This window comes from Sinocyclocheilus anshuiensis, unplaced genomic scaffold (genome assembly GCF_001515605.1).
Source record: "Sinocyclocheilus anshuiensis isolate Anshui unplaced genomic scaffold, SAMN03320099.WGS_v1.1 scaffold86, whole genome shotgun sequence".
Taxonomy (NCBI): Eukaryota; Metazoa; Chordata; class Actinopteri; order Cypriniformes; family Cyprinidae; genus Sinocyclocheilus; species Sinocyclocheilus anshuiensis.
The window spans coordinates 1,048,900-1,065,394 of record NW_015547662.1 but is presented as its reverse complement, the minus strand read 5'-3'; the positions used below and the strand labels follow the sequence as shown (position 1 = coordinate 1,065,394).

Sequence of the window (16,495 nt, the reverse complement as noted above, 5' to 3'; positions counted from 1 at the left end):
TTTATGTTTTATAGTTATACTTGTATTATGAGAACATATTGTGCCATATCTAAAATTAAACTCAATAATTATAGCATAAACTCCTACTCTGTGTGACTCACAGCCAATCGAATCCCCTCTAAAGAATTAAATGTCCCTTTATTGCTATGAAACAGCCAGCTGACACACTGAAGTGATGATTGTATGTCTGTTTACATGATGCTGATTGTTCACGTGGAAATGGTTAATTCACACTTGTGCTGTATTTAAAAATTACTCTGGATGAGTACACATTTATGTCTGCAGAGCTGATGAAGAGCTTGATGAATGATCCTTTTAGAATGCAGTTTGTGTCATGAATGGAAGTACAGGCACCTGTGACGAGAATGACAAGAGAATGAACATTGTAGCACAAGCACACCACTGTAGCTTCATATATAGCACCTTTGATATTATAGGAGATCCCACTTTCCCTTTTCTTGCCCTTATGTCACAGAGATGTTTGGTCTTAACAAGATCAGTCCAGCGTGATCAGCAGAAGCCGCTCAGTTGATCATGACAGAAAGAAGTGCTGAAATTGAAAATGTTAGCTGAAAGAACAGCAACTCGGATGGCTGCTGCTGTCGAGGAAGTTGATGGTAACAAACCGCTGTCACGCCAGTTGAAGCAGAAATGCAAGCTGTAATGGTACTAAAAGGCGAGCAAGTTATAAGCCTTAAGGCCTCGCTTGACACTGTTGTCACTCCCTGAATCTCCCAAAGTGGCCACTGATTGACAGAATGTCTGTATTGAACTGGCCCAGACTGACAGCATGAATACCCCTTTTGTTTTACTGCAAAGAGAACCAGCCCACATTTCAATGTAACTTAATTAAAGTTTACTAGTTTTTTAATATAAACAAATACAATTAGCAGATAACACGATATTTGTGAATAAAATATTGAATATCAGACTGACTGGGAAAGAAGTTTGTTCCAGTTTGTCATAACAGGAGTTGTTTAGTTTTGTTGCCTCATCGTTGATGTTTTGAGGTCATTATCACTGATGGTATTGGTTCCTGGTTTGAGGCCTGTGGGTTTAATGGACCAATTCAAAACCAGTTTTTGCTAAGAACCTTTATTTGGTGAAAATATGCCAGTGTACCCTTTCAGGATTTTGTGCAAGATCCTATCACACCACAGAAACCTGTTCCACTAGTGTGTTATAAAGATGTCTTGTTCTAGAGAATTAAAGAGCTTTTCTCAAACAGTTAGCATTATGCTAAGCTAGTAGATGTTAGATTGCTAACCAAAGGCCAACTGAAAACAAAACATAAATGTTTAATCCCAACATTCTTAGATTACGTAATCTAATTTAATATGTGATATGTAATGTAAAACACATTAATATACCCTACCATTTTAAAGTTTGGGATAAAAAAAACAAACAAACATTTTTTTAAATATTTTTGAAAGAAGTGTCTTGTGCTCACCAAGGCTGCAATATACAATATAGAATATACAATTGCAAATACAACAAACATAGTAATACTGTGAAATATTATTACAATTTAAAATAAATTTTTTATTGTAATATATTTTGAAATGTAATGTATGCCATCACTCCGTCTTCAGTGTTGTGCTTGACCCTTCAGAAATAATTCTATAATTTTAATTCAGTGCTCAATAAACATTTCTTATTATAATTAATTAAAACTATTGTGATGCTTAATATTTTTGTGGAAACTGTGATTTGTTTTTCATGATTATTTGATTAACAGAGAGTTTAAAAGTACAGCATTTATTTGAAATGGAGATTTGTTTAACATTATAAATGTATTTACTGTCACTTTTGATTAAAGTAATGCCTCCTTGCTGAAGAAAAGTTTATACCTTAAAAAAAAAATTTAAAAAAATTGATAATAATAATAATAATAAAAGGTAGTGTATTTTCATGGTAAAGAATAAATTCATTATAAAGCAATTTTCTATAGTTTCTAATCCAGGCAAGAGCACATAAAAAATTTGGGGGGACAGTATTGGCATAGGCTTTTGTCCCATCAATGGCTATCCAATGGCTATAATGCATTTGAATGTTTTATATTTGATATGTTTCATATCATATATCATATATATATATATATATATATATATATATATATGATATATGATATGTTTCATATCATATATATATATTGCTGCAGGTGTTCATTGTTCTCTCTTTAAACTCCTGTTTGACAGCAGTGCCACGGTCTAGTTTCAGAAAGAATAACATGAGGTTAACAGAGTCCACCTTTCAAGCTCAAGCTTTTAGTTTACCTGAAATGGTGCAGGAACAGGACTTGAAGTCCCCATCTTCTGGCAGTGCTTTCACATGCAGTAATTATAATGCTCGATGTGCTAATTCTGAAACAATGCTTTTAGAGCCAACCATGAAATTAACTTCTCTAGTATCTGACTCATTAGTGTTGCCCAAGAACACAATGTACTCTCGAGAGATAAAATGAATAGGTTAAAAGGAGATAGGTCAACAAAATAAAAAGGTAGAATAGTTGGAAAAAAAGACCACTTTTCGAATTTTATTGCTCAAAAAAAAATGCTGTCTTTCACTTCCAACAACGTCCAGTCTCTTTAGAAATATGAACAATGTGGACTGAAGTTTGACGTCATTTGACGTCGGTACTGTAGTCTCTTGGTTGCTGAGAACATGACGGGAAGGGAAGATGGAAAAAAAATATGTAAAGAAAGAGAGAATATGGCATTTGGGAGCAGAGAGGTAGATAGAGAGAAAGGAAGATGGAAAATAGCCGTGGGGCTCCTCTTTGTGCAACCCAAATTGAAGAGAGAAACTGCTTTTGAGAGATACTTAAATCCACAATCTGCCACATCTGAGTGTTTACATACGTTTAGCAGAATACAGAGACGTGGGAGTAAACTGGTTTAGTTATCTCTAAAGCTAAATTGATTCATATTTGTTTTAACATTTTGACTCATATTCTTCCATTCTCTACAGGCAGAAGAGTGTTCGTTCAAAAAAGCAAGAACATATAAATCTAACTAATTCATGCTTCACAATGTAAAGCACAAACACGCTACATGCAATGAAACTCCCAGTTCCTTTTGTATTAATGCTGAACCTGCTAAAGACTGAATGTGTGTCTGTACACACATGGGGCATTTATCAGATGCCTGTTATAAAGAATTTTGATGAGAAAAGAACTAAACAAATATGCTGAAATATAAGATGAAAAAGAGTGTAAATCATTGGGATCGGTAAGGTTTTTTTTTTTTTTTGGACAGTTCCAATTTCAAATAAATCCTGAAAAAATTTATTAGTTCACATAAAAATATTAAGCAGCACAACTGTTTTCAGCATTGATCCAGTTTCCATGAACTCAGTATGGTTTACAGTGAAAAATAATCAGAGAAAACAATCCTCCATAATATAAATCTGCTGTTAAACAATTACATATTTGCATGAACATGACAAACTCTCTTTTTCTCTGTCCCTCAGGATGGCATGGGAACTCTCCGCGTAACCAAAGATGGCATCAGATTAGAGGGAGTGTCTGAGTTCCTCCTTCCACTTTATGTGAAAGAGATCAACTCCAGAAGGGTAAGAAGTTCTCATTTTCTAAACCTATGCAATGGGCAGGCACCAACCGATGGCACAGAAATAATGGTGTAAAGAACTGCTGTTTGGTTAAATGCAGCCAGTTATTTTTGCGTCTCATTTGTTGTTTGTCAAGCTATAAATGATAAAAATTAAGGACATTTATACTACTGTACTACTCTCCATCAAATGCCAGCACACCCAGCATGCTGTCAGGAAGTGTAAATTGGCATGGTTTCAGACCATGGTCTGTCATCATCACAGGTACCAGATGTAATGCTGGAGTGAGTGTGCTGGGGATTCTAGCTTGAACTCTTGATATATGCGACAGGGCTGAGTGTAGATCACTAAGATGAATAGAGCAAGCACACAGGCACATATTCTTTGTCAAGCACAAATGCAGAGAAGTACACAGGGTCAGGTGCTTCCCTAAACTCCCACTGTACACATGCTTCATGTTCCGGTTCATTTGTATTCGGCCTCTGTTGACCTTTAGCATCCATCCGTCCATCCATCATTCTGTGGAGGGAGATTGCAATATTACTTTTATGTTGTGTATATATATGATTAATCTCATGTTTATAGGATGCATTTGAGTTAATTAACCTGCTAGCAGCACTTCAGTTTGCAGATGTTCATTCACTGTTCTGCTTCAGCTCATGCAGCTCAAGCAGGTCAATCCCTGACATTACTGACTATGATTGATATATCTAGAACAATCATATTGTTTTTAGATTTTTCTTCTTCAGTGTTGTACATTGTTAATATTCTGCACTTTTACGTTTTTCCCATCATGTATTCGTCAACGGTATGTTGTAACTTACATCTTCGTAACTGACAAAGAAGACCTGTTTTAGCAAACATATTTAAAACACTAACAGCAAATCTGTTTTTCAGCAATCCTGCTGCTTTGGATTATTAGGTAGTCTAACAGTATCCAAAACATGGTAAAACATCTATGCTAGTCCTTTCAGCACTATTGGTAATTGGAGCACTAGTGAAACTCAACTTAATAGAGGTGTAGCAGTCTCTATACTTTAGTCTATACGGATACACTGTGCAGAAACAATGGCCGCTACGCCTGCTTGGAGTGAACATTAATTAATAATGATAAACCCCTTTACCACTGTTCAGATACACTTATAAAGAAGCCTTGTCCTTGAGCCAATAAATTAAAGTGCCTAATGTGTTAGCCACAGTGATTAGCATTAAAGAACACAAACAAAGCAGTGGCTTGCTGCTAGCTTGCTGATGGCACTCCTGATTAGCCTCAATAATCACCAACGCACATCAAAGCCTGTCAAGGGGGCTTTTGCATTTCCCCTCAGCACCCCACCAAGATGACAGCACAGCAAATCCCAACACACTCTCACAGCAACACGGCGGCCATTTTGGATTGTTCGCCTCAGATGACTGTGAGGGTGTGACATTGCAAATGACAATTAATCCACCTAGTGTAGAAAGCCAGAAGATTGGGGTCGGGGGGACGAGACATGGTGGTCTTGGTCTGGGAGGAGAGCCTTGAGCTGTAAAGCTGAATACTGCAGACAAGCTGTTTTGGCGTCTCCTACAAAGAGGGATTGTACCATGGCTTGGATTCATACCCTGCTTCTGTAGGGCCACCAATGATGTGTGACACGGGCACTCATGAAAGAGAGACCAAAAAGGAAACATATGAAAGGAAAGGTGCTAGAGAAGGATGAATAAAGAGGCAGAACATAAGGGGCAGCAGGTGAAGTGACAGTGTAGCCACCAAGCTTGACAAGTAAAAAAAGACCTGAAACCTGAAAGTTACAACTCTAAATCCAGCAAAAAAGGAAAGGGATTTTAAAAATAGCAATTAAAAACAATGGCACTTTACTAAAAATGGGTGATAGCTTGAAAATGCTCTTATCTACCAAGCAAACAGATTTTTTTTTTTTCATTGTTGGCTGACAAATAACCCGAATAATCATTTAAATTGGAATCGGACTTCAAATAGCTGCCTGCTGCGATTCAGATTTGTATTTTTCTTGACCCTGTGTTGAGGAAATAGGAAGACTGACATATTAACAATAATATGCTTCACTTTATATTATAGTACACACACGTAGGGTAATATCTTATGCTATTGTTCAAGGGTCTCAAAATGTCTTTATGATCAGATTATGATTTTTTGATGATGTCTGTTTTCTATTTAATATATTGTATAATGCAATTTATTAATGTAATGGATACATTTTCAGCAGCCATTACTCTAGTCGTCTTTGTGACATGATCCTTCAGAAATAATTCCAATATGCTGATTTGGGAACATTTATAATAATAATAATAATAATAATAATAATAATAGTAATAATAATAATAGGAAGATCAAAAGAACAGCACTTATTTGAAATAGATACCTAACATTATACTTTATTACACTCTTATACTCTACTCTAACATTATATCCTATAACATAATTTATTGTCACTTTTGATTGATTTAATGAATCTTTGGGTGAACAAATGTAATAATTTCTTTCACAGAAGAACGAAATAACTTGACTACTGACTGACCTCAAAGTTTTGAATGGTAGTGTATCTAATGCCATTTTATATTTAACCGTGTATTCCATCACTTACAGTTTCGTTTATTTAGCAAAATCAGTTTAGTTCATGAGCTGAAATTATTATGCTGATGCACGCAAAGCTGTTTCCTTGTTTTTCAACTAGATTCAGGGCAGGAAACAGGATGTACACGTACAGGATAAAGCAACATCTCTTGCCATTAGTGATAAAGTCACAGCAACTCTGCAGTGCTAATTTAAGGATGTCTTTTCAGCATATATCCCTTTGTGCTTTGGATAAAAAGCTGAGATAGTCAGGTTACAGTGGTAATGTCATTGCCTAGGACAAGCTAATTCATTAAAGGCCCGACGTATGTGTGTGTTTGCATGTTTATATGTTCATGCACACCAGGTGACTAATGACCAAGGTCTTCCGCATGTTTTATGAGTGTCTCTTTTAGGTTATAAGCATACGTCACGATAGGCATAGAAGGCAAAAGTTTATTTTTGTCTCCCTACCTTCTGTCTCTTGTGAATTTTGCATAACCATTCTCTCCCATGCTCTCTTTCATATGCATTATCTATCATTCCTTCTCTCTCTCTCGTTCTTTCTCTATAGTACTCCCTTGTGGCCTTGTTGCAAGAATGCCTGTATTGGGAGTTGCTAAAATGAGACAAAAGTTTCCCGTTGTAGGCATTATTTCCACACTCTGTATGATGTAGGAAGAACATGATGTTTTCTCTCGTTCTCCTCCCCTTAGTAAAATCTGCTTTTATTTCATCCTTAAACAAATGTTGAGACAAGAAAAAAAAAATCTAGTTGATTCTCTAGGAAATGTTGAAATGATTGTAAATCCCTCCTCAGGAGTCTAAACACAATCCACATACACATAGGGTAGAGCTGCTCACTTTTTTGCTGATCATTGGAGAATGAGAGGAATTGAAAATGCAGCAAGTGCACAACAGAGAGCTAACATATCCACTACAGTCTGCAAGTTGCAATTTCTCTCGTGCCTCAGAAAACTTATTGAACCAAAGGACATATTATTTGTTTTATATATAATTTTATATAATGTACAAGTTCTATTATCAAATAAATGTTGTCCTTTTGAACATTATATTCATTAGTGAATCCTGGGGGAAATAAATAAATTAAACAAAACAACAATAAATAAATAAATAAATAAATAAATATCCCAGATTCCACAAAAAATATTATGCAGCACAGTTTTCGATTATGATAATAATGAGAATTTCCTGAGCCCTAAATGATTTATTTGAACAGTTCATTTTAAATTATAATATTATTTCTTAATATTACTATTTTTTAATTAAATTTGATCTGATTTGATCTGATTTGAGCAGTCTGATCTGATTGCACAATTTGCATTTTTTTTATTTCTAAACTTCACACTGTATTCATTAATGTTATTTATATTACAATATATAAAAAATTATTTATCAAATATGTATCCATTATTCAGTGGAATCTGTTATTCAGCTTCAGGCAGATCCCTGCTATTAGTATTGTATCATGAGAAAAAAAATATTAATTATATAATTGTATATTGTGAGGACTTATGCAATTTGAGATTGTTAAACCTGTGCTTAAACCTGTGTGGAGTGGGGTATATGAGTGGTTATGAACGAATGAATGAAACGCATTTGTCATTGTTTCACTCCGTCTCGAATCTCGCTCGCGGAAAGCACTTGAGAAACAGTGTCTCTTCCGCGGCTCGGTACGCTTTCAACTCGTTTTTTTTAGTCTAAATCAAGACTGTACGACATTCACATTACATGATTTGACTGCTTTTTATGTAGAAAGGGCGACAGCGCACTGCATTATAAGAAATTATCATTCATGTTTTCATAACCGCTGGTCAAATTCAAAAACAAAACTAAAATTAAATCATCTTTGATAGCAAGGGGGCCCCCTGGTGTTTCGGGGGCCCTACGCAGCTTGCGTATTTTGTGTATAGGGAAGATTGGCTCTGGGTACGAGAACAAAAAAGTAGCTTGATATCATACAGACGTTGAAACAGGGCAATTCAAGAGTCACACCTTTAGTGAATAGAAGTCATCCATCCCAAACATTGAATGTATCTGCAATCATAGAGCAAGGGATTCACAAGTATTGGCCAGTGTAATATTTTATTCAGGGGGGTTGGGAGTGTGCTGGAATGGCCCATGTAAAAATAGGTTCCCATTAACATTTAACAACATTTCAGGATGATAAAACATGGGGACTGTTCAGACCTTCAGGAACTGCGAATGACGGAGAATATTAATTATTCTCGCTGCACTCTCTCTCAGATGCACAACAATTCTCAAAAGCCTCGTAGGTACAGGTTACCTCTGCAATTACCTCTCATCTCCTAGCAATGTCATCCCACCTCTCTTTTTGATTGGCTCAATGAACAAGTCTCACATGCTGTGTGACTGGACAACTCCACGTTTATACCTCTCCTGAGCTGTGATTGGTTAGACATAACCCAACATCTAAGCACAAGGCAGATGTGTCATCAGAGAGCAGCAGGCATAACGAAGAGTGATAGTTTCTTTATTTATATTAGTGTCGCACAATCTGTTCTGTCATAGCACATTATTATAGTTTTTGCGTACAGGAGGGGTGGGCACCATGTTACAAGGGCATGTGATAGCAACATGATGCTATTTGACAGATGCAGAGGTGACATCAACTGCTAATGACATGTAATATAACTCACATTGAGTTTCTGCAGCAGTGCAGTCATATGACTTCAAATGTCTTGCATGGACTTGTTACATTAAAGCCCATGATATGTGATTGTTATATTTTATGTGAGTGGAAAATATGTCCACTACCATTGAAAAGTATGGAGTCAGTCATTTTTATTTAATTTAATTTAATTTAATTTTTTTTTTTTTTAATTTTTAAATTCATGCTTTTAATCAGCAAGGATGCGTAAAATTTAGCAAGACTGACAGATTTTAAATACATATTTGGTTTAATTATCAAGAATTATATTTCAAATAAATGCTGTTTTTGAATTCTATTCATAAAAGAAAAAAAATATCAGCATATCTGCTTTCAAAATTTATAATAATAAGAATAGCAACAAATCAGCATATTATAATGCTTTCTTTTTTGTAATAACATTTTACAATATTACTATTTTGTACTTTGTATTTTTGATCAAATGTGAGCATGAAATCACTCAAAGCACATATTATTATTTATACTGTTACTATATAAGACTTAAAATGTTCCATGTGGACTTAAAAGCCCTCAATGCATAATTGTTATGACAGCATTCATGTGAATTAACAAATTATCATTTGATGGAACATCACCAAATAGGTTTGTGTTTACCTGAAGTATTTTGGGCCTTAGCTAATTGGGGTCACTGTCTCCATAACAATGAACCACAGTTAATTAAGCAAATAAACACAAACACTATCTGCATCTTAACATCTCACGTTACCAGTGCATTTGGCACATTTCTACAGGTCGCCATTTCAGACATCAAATACCTCGTCTCGTCTGCCGCTACACGGTGACATGGCCGTTTACACCGACCTGGGATCAACTCTACCCCTCTCAATTAATGAAATTAATTAAAAACAGACATGGTTTTAATTAATGCTACACATTGACATTACACAGGCTAGTGGGCCATTTTAGCTTTGATCCTCATCGGCGACTAATGACATTTAACTGAGGGCTATGTAGCATGTGTAAAAGGGCAGGCTAGCCATTGGGTGTTTAGCTAGCAGGGCCCAGGGTACAACCTGGACTGCGGAGGTAAATGTTAGAGGTGATAAGAGCATGTCACAGCGACTGAGGAGAAATGAAGTCTGGACAGAAAATCCCGGAGACTGCTAACAACGATAAATCCAAATAATCTTTCATTTTTAGATTTAGAAAGTGATGCACAATCTTTGCTGGAGATTTGCTTCCCTTCTTTTCTCAGGGCAAAAAGGGAAAATTACTGCTTTATTGAGATAAACTGTTCTTTTATGTCTCTGAGAACAATTTGGAGTAAGTTTAAAAAAAAAGGTAGTGTTTGGTAGAAATGCTATCTTATCTAAGCTGCTCCATATATTCCGAGAAACGGCATGTTTAAAGTCGTCAATAAAATATGTATTCACATGCTTATTGAGCACATTCATTCAGCAATCTTTCCTCGACTTTGTGAAGACTACTTGTTTAGGTGCTAATAATAGCATATTTACTGCATATTGCACAGTATTTACTGTGTACTACATACTTTGTAGTATATGAAGCTAGAATGAGAAGCTGTGAAATATGAAATGTTAAACATTTCAAACAGTTATTTTCTGTATTGTTGTTTTACCGGAATGCGGTTTGTTAACATTTGTTAATTAACATTAACCTGTATTTCTAAATTCTTCAAAAAAAGCTTCTAATTTTTTTTTGTTTTTTTTGGTGATTCTTTTGTTTTACCCAATGTTAACAAAAACCTAGCTGTAAAGGTGTTAGCAAAACTGAAATAGTAACTCATGCTTGAATTGGATCTGTAAAGTTAGTCAGTGATAAAACATTATATAACCTTGATAAAACATCACACATTTTTTTTTATTTTTCACCTGCACAACAGAATAACTTAAACTCATTCTATATGGTTTTAGACATTTAAGAGAGCATGAATGAAATTGCACTTACTCTTTTACTCTTAGCTTAGCTTAGTGAATATTTAGTGAATAATTTAAATCGTAGGTCTGTTCCTCACATAAAACTGATATGGATTTAGAAGACTATAGAGCATATAATATAATGCATGGGCTATTTTTATTAAATAAATATATATATATATATATAATGCAAATGAAAAGGGTTTATATCTTGTTTCCACTCAAAAGTGTTTTTTTTTCTTTTTCTTCTGTTAATAAATTACAAAGTTTTTTTTTTCTTCCCCCACCTGTAGGCAACAGAATAACATCAAATTATTATATATATGATTTTAAGCACTTAAGAGAGATTGAATTAAATTACACTTAGGCTTTTACTCTTAGCTTAAGCACATCTGTTGTTAATTCCATACGGGTTTCCAAATACACCTGAGTTTAGGCTTTGGTTTATGATAATTAGATGATGATTAGGTGATTCAGGGACTATTAAAAAGCAAACAACTTTATCATACCTTTGTGCTCATAGTTCTAACAACCTCTAATAGTCAGCAATAATGAATAATTCAGGCTCACAGCTTTTTGGTTACCAGCCCAGATCTCACTAATATAGGCATATACACTATACAAATACAGTATGTGTGTAATGAACTATGCATATACAAGTGTGTGGGTGTTTGAGCATATGTGTTTGTCCTTGCAATAATAAATATGTTAACCATGCACAGTGGCAAATGCAATGAAATACAGTATTTGTGTTTGTGCTTACATGTGATTCATGCAGGGCAATTTTACCATAGTTGCTTGCTGTTTGGCAGTGACTGGCAGTGCTTTTTCCACCAAAGGTGCCTTGAAAATACTGGCTTTCGCCTGAAATTTAAGAACTCAGATGCAAGTGTGTGTGTGTGTGTGTGCGGCCACCTTACATGCTGACCTCATCCAGAGCACTGACTGGTGCTGGTCTACACCCTGTACCTACATGTTAGGTGTTTAGATGCTTGAATCAAACTACTGAAATGATGTAGGTGTGAAGACCAGTTCAGAAACCAACATTTAGTTATGAGCAAGTGCCTAAAGACATAATTTACTGAAGATTCATATTTTTATAAAATTCTTAAAACTGCAGCACTCAATAGATGAGGTATGCAGTTGGAAATGTATAACTCAGAATAAAGAATCAAGAGTTTTGTTTTTGTTTTTTTTTATTGGAGAAAAGATGTTGATGTGTAGATGTAAATTACTTACTAGATCTTAGCACATGGTATTTTAAAATTGTATATATCCTATTATATATTTTTATATCCTTATACCTAAATTAGATACTTTCTATACCCACTGTAAAAAAAAAAAGATAAATAATAATAATTATAATAATTATATTTTTCAAAGTAGTACATAAAACAATGATTTAATGGAGTATGTTTTACAAGAAAATATTTCAGTCTTTCTACTTCAAAATTGCACATTTATTTCAGTGTGTTCAATTTTGAGAGAAAATTGTTTCTACACCATTTTTTTTTTCAGTGTAATAATTGTATTTATTTATTTAAATCATAAACAGGTACCCTGCTAGGGAGATTTTTTAGTAATTGCACTGAACAGAATGTCTCTGCACATTTCTCTGGTATATAAATGTTTTTTATTTTAAAATCGAAAAAAAAAAAAAAAATTACACTTCGCATTTAAGCCTTGAGCTGTGAAGTTATTTGGTCTTGCCCTCTGAAAGATCACCTGCACTTCCATGGTGCATAGTTCTGTAAGAGGCACAAAGTCTTACCCTGAGAGTCTTCCCTAAGACGTGCCGTCATAAAGGCAGAAGTGTGGTCTTAAGCTTTATCCCCCCTAAGGGTGCAGGAACATACATTAATTCTCTGCTACTTTATAGTGCCATAAATGGAACCTTGTTAGTTTTATTCCAATGGGAGATAGATTGGTTTGTCATTCCTTGCATCGCCCCATCTATAGCAAAGGTTTCGTTTCCACCCCTTGGGCTAGATGAATGAAATAGCTATTTCCTAAAAGGCTTTTCCTGTAGTGGTAATGTTAAAATAAATCTTATTAAGAAAAGGTACAGTAGTTTGGGGTCAGTATATATATATATATTTTTTTATACTTTTATTTAATACTTTTATTCAGCAAAGATGTATTCAATTGATTAAAAGTGACCATTTAATAATTAATGATATTTTAATATTATTTTTTAGAAAAAATATTTTTGTTATTTTTATTAAATCAAAGCCTTTTGTGCTTTTATAATCTCACTATGCCATAATTTTATTTTAATTTGATTATCTGTGCAGCCCTACTAATCTAATATTTTGTTTGATTGTATGGTATGAGAAGCAATAGTGTCATGTCAATGTCTCATTACATTACTGAGAAAAGACATAATAGGGTGTTTGACGTTTGAAATGCCTCTCTCTGATGCAATTGAAGTCAGGTTGTTAGACAGTACTTTAAACACAAAAGTCTGACATTTCACTCCTACTCATGATGAGAGATTCCTCAGTTAATTCCTCCTCTACTCCAGAAGGAGACAAGTGTGAATGCTTTTACCCTGAACTTACTCTTGCATCATCTGTTTTGCCTGCCTGTGTGCTATCAGCAATGTTCTCTGGCTGGCTTCTTCTTCCCATCCATGTATCTGCTCTATCCATGATGCTGAATGTCTGCTGGTATTTTAACCAGAGCAAAACAACAGAGGAATCATTTCTGTACTTCTCAAAATTTGACAAAAAAACCCCCTTAAAACCAGCCTCATAGAGGGTTTTCACACAGATTATTTGGCATTCATAATTTAATGGATAAAAAAGTAACAGAATGAAAGTTCTGTAGTCAATTACACACCCTCATATTATTCCAAACCTGTATGACTTGTTTTCATCTGTGACATGCAAAAGAATATATATATAAAAAAAAAAATGAAAATATTCTCTCTTTTTTTATTTTCCATATTGATGAAAGTGAGTGCCCCATTGACTTCATTGCATTGATAAAAACAGTTATTTTGTGTGTGTGTGTGTGTGTGTGCGTGTGTGTGTGTGTGTGTGTGTAAAAAATATTTTTGTAGGGTCATTAATTTTTGAAAACTGAAAATATAAAAATAAAAGCAAATTCTAAATATGAATAAACACTATAATAGTATATAAATAATATACATAAAGATAACACTGGATGGTTGCCAAGGTGTTGCTGTGCAGGGTGCTGTAGGTGGTTGTCAAAAGGGCCCACCTCAAGTCTTTTGATATTCAGGTTCCATCACATACACAATATATGAGCATATTAGAGAAATTTCTTGAAGGATCATGGGACACTGAAGACTGTAGTAACAGTAGTATACATTTACATTCTTTCTCCTGGCTAAGTAGTGAACTTTTACGTTAAGCCATCAAGCCTTATGCATTTGTTATAGTATTTCTGAGAAACAACATCTACATGGATTTAATCCTACTAATGATTTTGTGATTAACCATCAAACAGAATCCATTAAGTAAGAGACATCACAGGGGTCGCCACAGAAGACGGGGAAAAAAGGCATCTAAATTTAACATCTCAGCAGGTGTGTGGGATTGGAGTGTGTCGTTAAACGAGAGGAAAAACAATGAAAGAGAGATAATGAAGAACAGGTGGACATAATATACATATAATACATTCTTATTTTAGGCAGGGCCTTAGCTGAAGTTTGTGGGGCCCTGGTGCAGGTTGTTGGACCCTGTTTGAAATTGTGTAAATAGCACCAATAAATCAATTTTTTTTTTTTTGTTTCAAGATGTTCAAGTGCAGAAACAGAATAATCAAATGTAAAATAAAATATCATTGCATAGTCTTCACTGTATAAATTAAATATAGATTAATTATTGTTCAAACTACACAGTAAAGTACACTTAAAACATAATTGACAGTTTTCTAAGATACTTGCCAAGACAGGTATTTGTGTATGTATTTGTCCATTCAAGGACAAGAAGTGGCAAAACTCAATTCGGTGATAATGGGCTGTACGTGAGACGCGGCAGTAGGCTACACATCGCGCAGGTGCTGAATTAATCGCTTTTCGCGTATTTTTGTGCTTGAATGTTTAAATTGATGAGGTGTATGGCGTTTCAATTTACAATACAAATCCACGAGAGGAAAAACAATGAAAGAGAGATAATGAAGAACAGGTGGACATCTGGGAGGAACACAGAATTGTCATACCTGAATGACATTCACACAAATTCTCTCTCTTCATTCGGTGTCCTGCTTTGCATTGTGTAAAGACGGAAGGAGAAGAATGAGGCGGTGAGGCGTGGACAGAGATTTTGGATCTGTTTGATTGGAAGGGAAATAAAGATCAACACTCTAACTGAAGTGGCTTATTTTCATGTAAATAGCTATGAGGTTATTTGCATGTGTCAGCTTCTAAGCCGCCAGGTGACTAATTTCACAAGCCGGTCATGTTGGGTTTAGATAAAAGGAGCATTCGACATACTGTTGAATGCTGAGTCTATGTCAAGGTAGAGCAATTAAAATTAAAATATAAAGCTTGCTTTTATGGCTTTATCATAGGCATAAACCTGCACTGCCCTTTCATTGCTCACTTTTGATTTGAATGTGCCCTTTTATGAACCTCATCTTCTGCACTGCTTATTTACCCATGATCAAAAACAATAACTCTGTCCATCTCAGCTTTAAACATCCCACAGCTGATGGCAGAACGTGTAGTGTTGGGAAGAGGGGTGTTTCTGAGGTAATTAGAGAAGATAGTGCTTTACTCCATTAGATTGACATCATCTGGATCTAATTATACATTGCAGCAAGTGCAGATACTGCAGCTGCAAACTGCTTCTATTGTTGAAGCGATCAACTAAGTACTCCTAACTGTAATACAAAACAGTTGGCTTCTGTCATTGACGTGCGACTGAAAGTACTGTGCATGGATAAATGACTCGGTTTTTTTCTTTCTGTGCCTTTTGTGACATCCTTTAAATCCTCTTGTTATATCGACAGAAAGTGCAGACACAATGTAAATAAGCAATTCTTTATGAAGTTTAGCTTCTTTGATTATAAAGGGAGTTTTTGCAGAACTCAGAGATCTTTCAGAACTCTTTTTCGATATTTACTTAATTAAAAAAAATATTCGAGGACTACAATGTTTTAAAGTATAAATATATTTAAAGAATTATAATAAATTTAAATGATAATTTGATTAGTGTGTGTGTAGGTGTGTTAAATAATACATTAAGACATTACCATGTAGCTTTCAAATGTTTGTAATATATTTTAAATTATCAGTATAATCAATGTTAAAATCTGTTTAATTTACATGAATAATTTGAATATAAATACAGTATATATATATATATGAATCAATTTAAAATTCAAATCCATTTTTGACCATTATTTATTCATATCACACATTTAAGCTGATCTTTCAAAAACATAATAATAGCCTAAGTTTTGGGATCATTATTTTTTTCGATAGTATTACAGCACATCCCCGATGAAGCTTCCCCGATCATTGCCACGGACAGTAAACATAAACCTGGCGATGTCCACGTTCTCCACCCCTTGGTCAGCTCTTACCCTGTTTTTGAAGGATCGGCTTAAATGTGTGATATGAATAAATAATGGTCAAAAACAGATTTGTATTGTTAATTGATTCTCAATTATTGAAATGACTAGACTATTCCTTATGTTTCATGTTTCATACCTGTTTTTATATTCTAATGCAAATAGGTATTGGTGTTGCCGTGTTGTTTATACATGACTAATTATTGAATAAAAAAT

At 34.6% G+C, this 16,495-nt stretch overlaps 1 protein-coding gene across 1 annotated transcript in view; it reads left to right on the top strand.

Moving 5' to 3' along the window:
• LOC107702328 (zeta-sarcoglycan-like) overlaps positions 1–16,495 on the top strand; it is a 189,711-nt gene that overhangs the window by 116,211 nt on the left and 57,005 nt on the right. Inside the window, exon 3 of the mRNA XM_016504608.1 lies at positions 3,472–3,573. Coding sequence (XP_016360094.1) covers positions 3,472–3,573 — 102 coding nt within the window. The remainder of the gene's footprint in view (positions 1–3,471; positions 3,574–16,495) is intronic.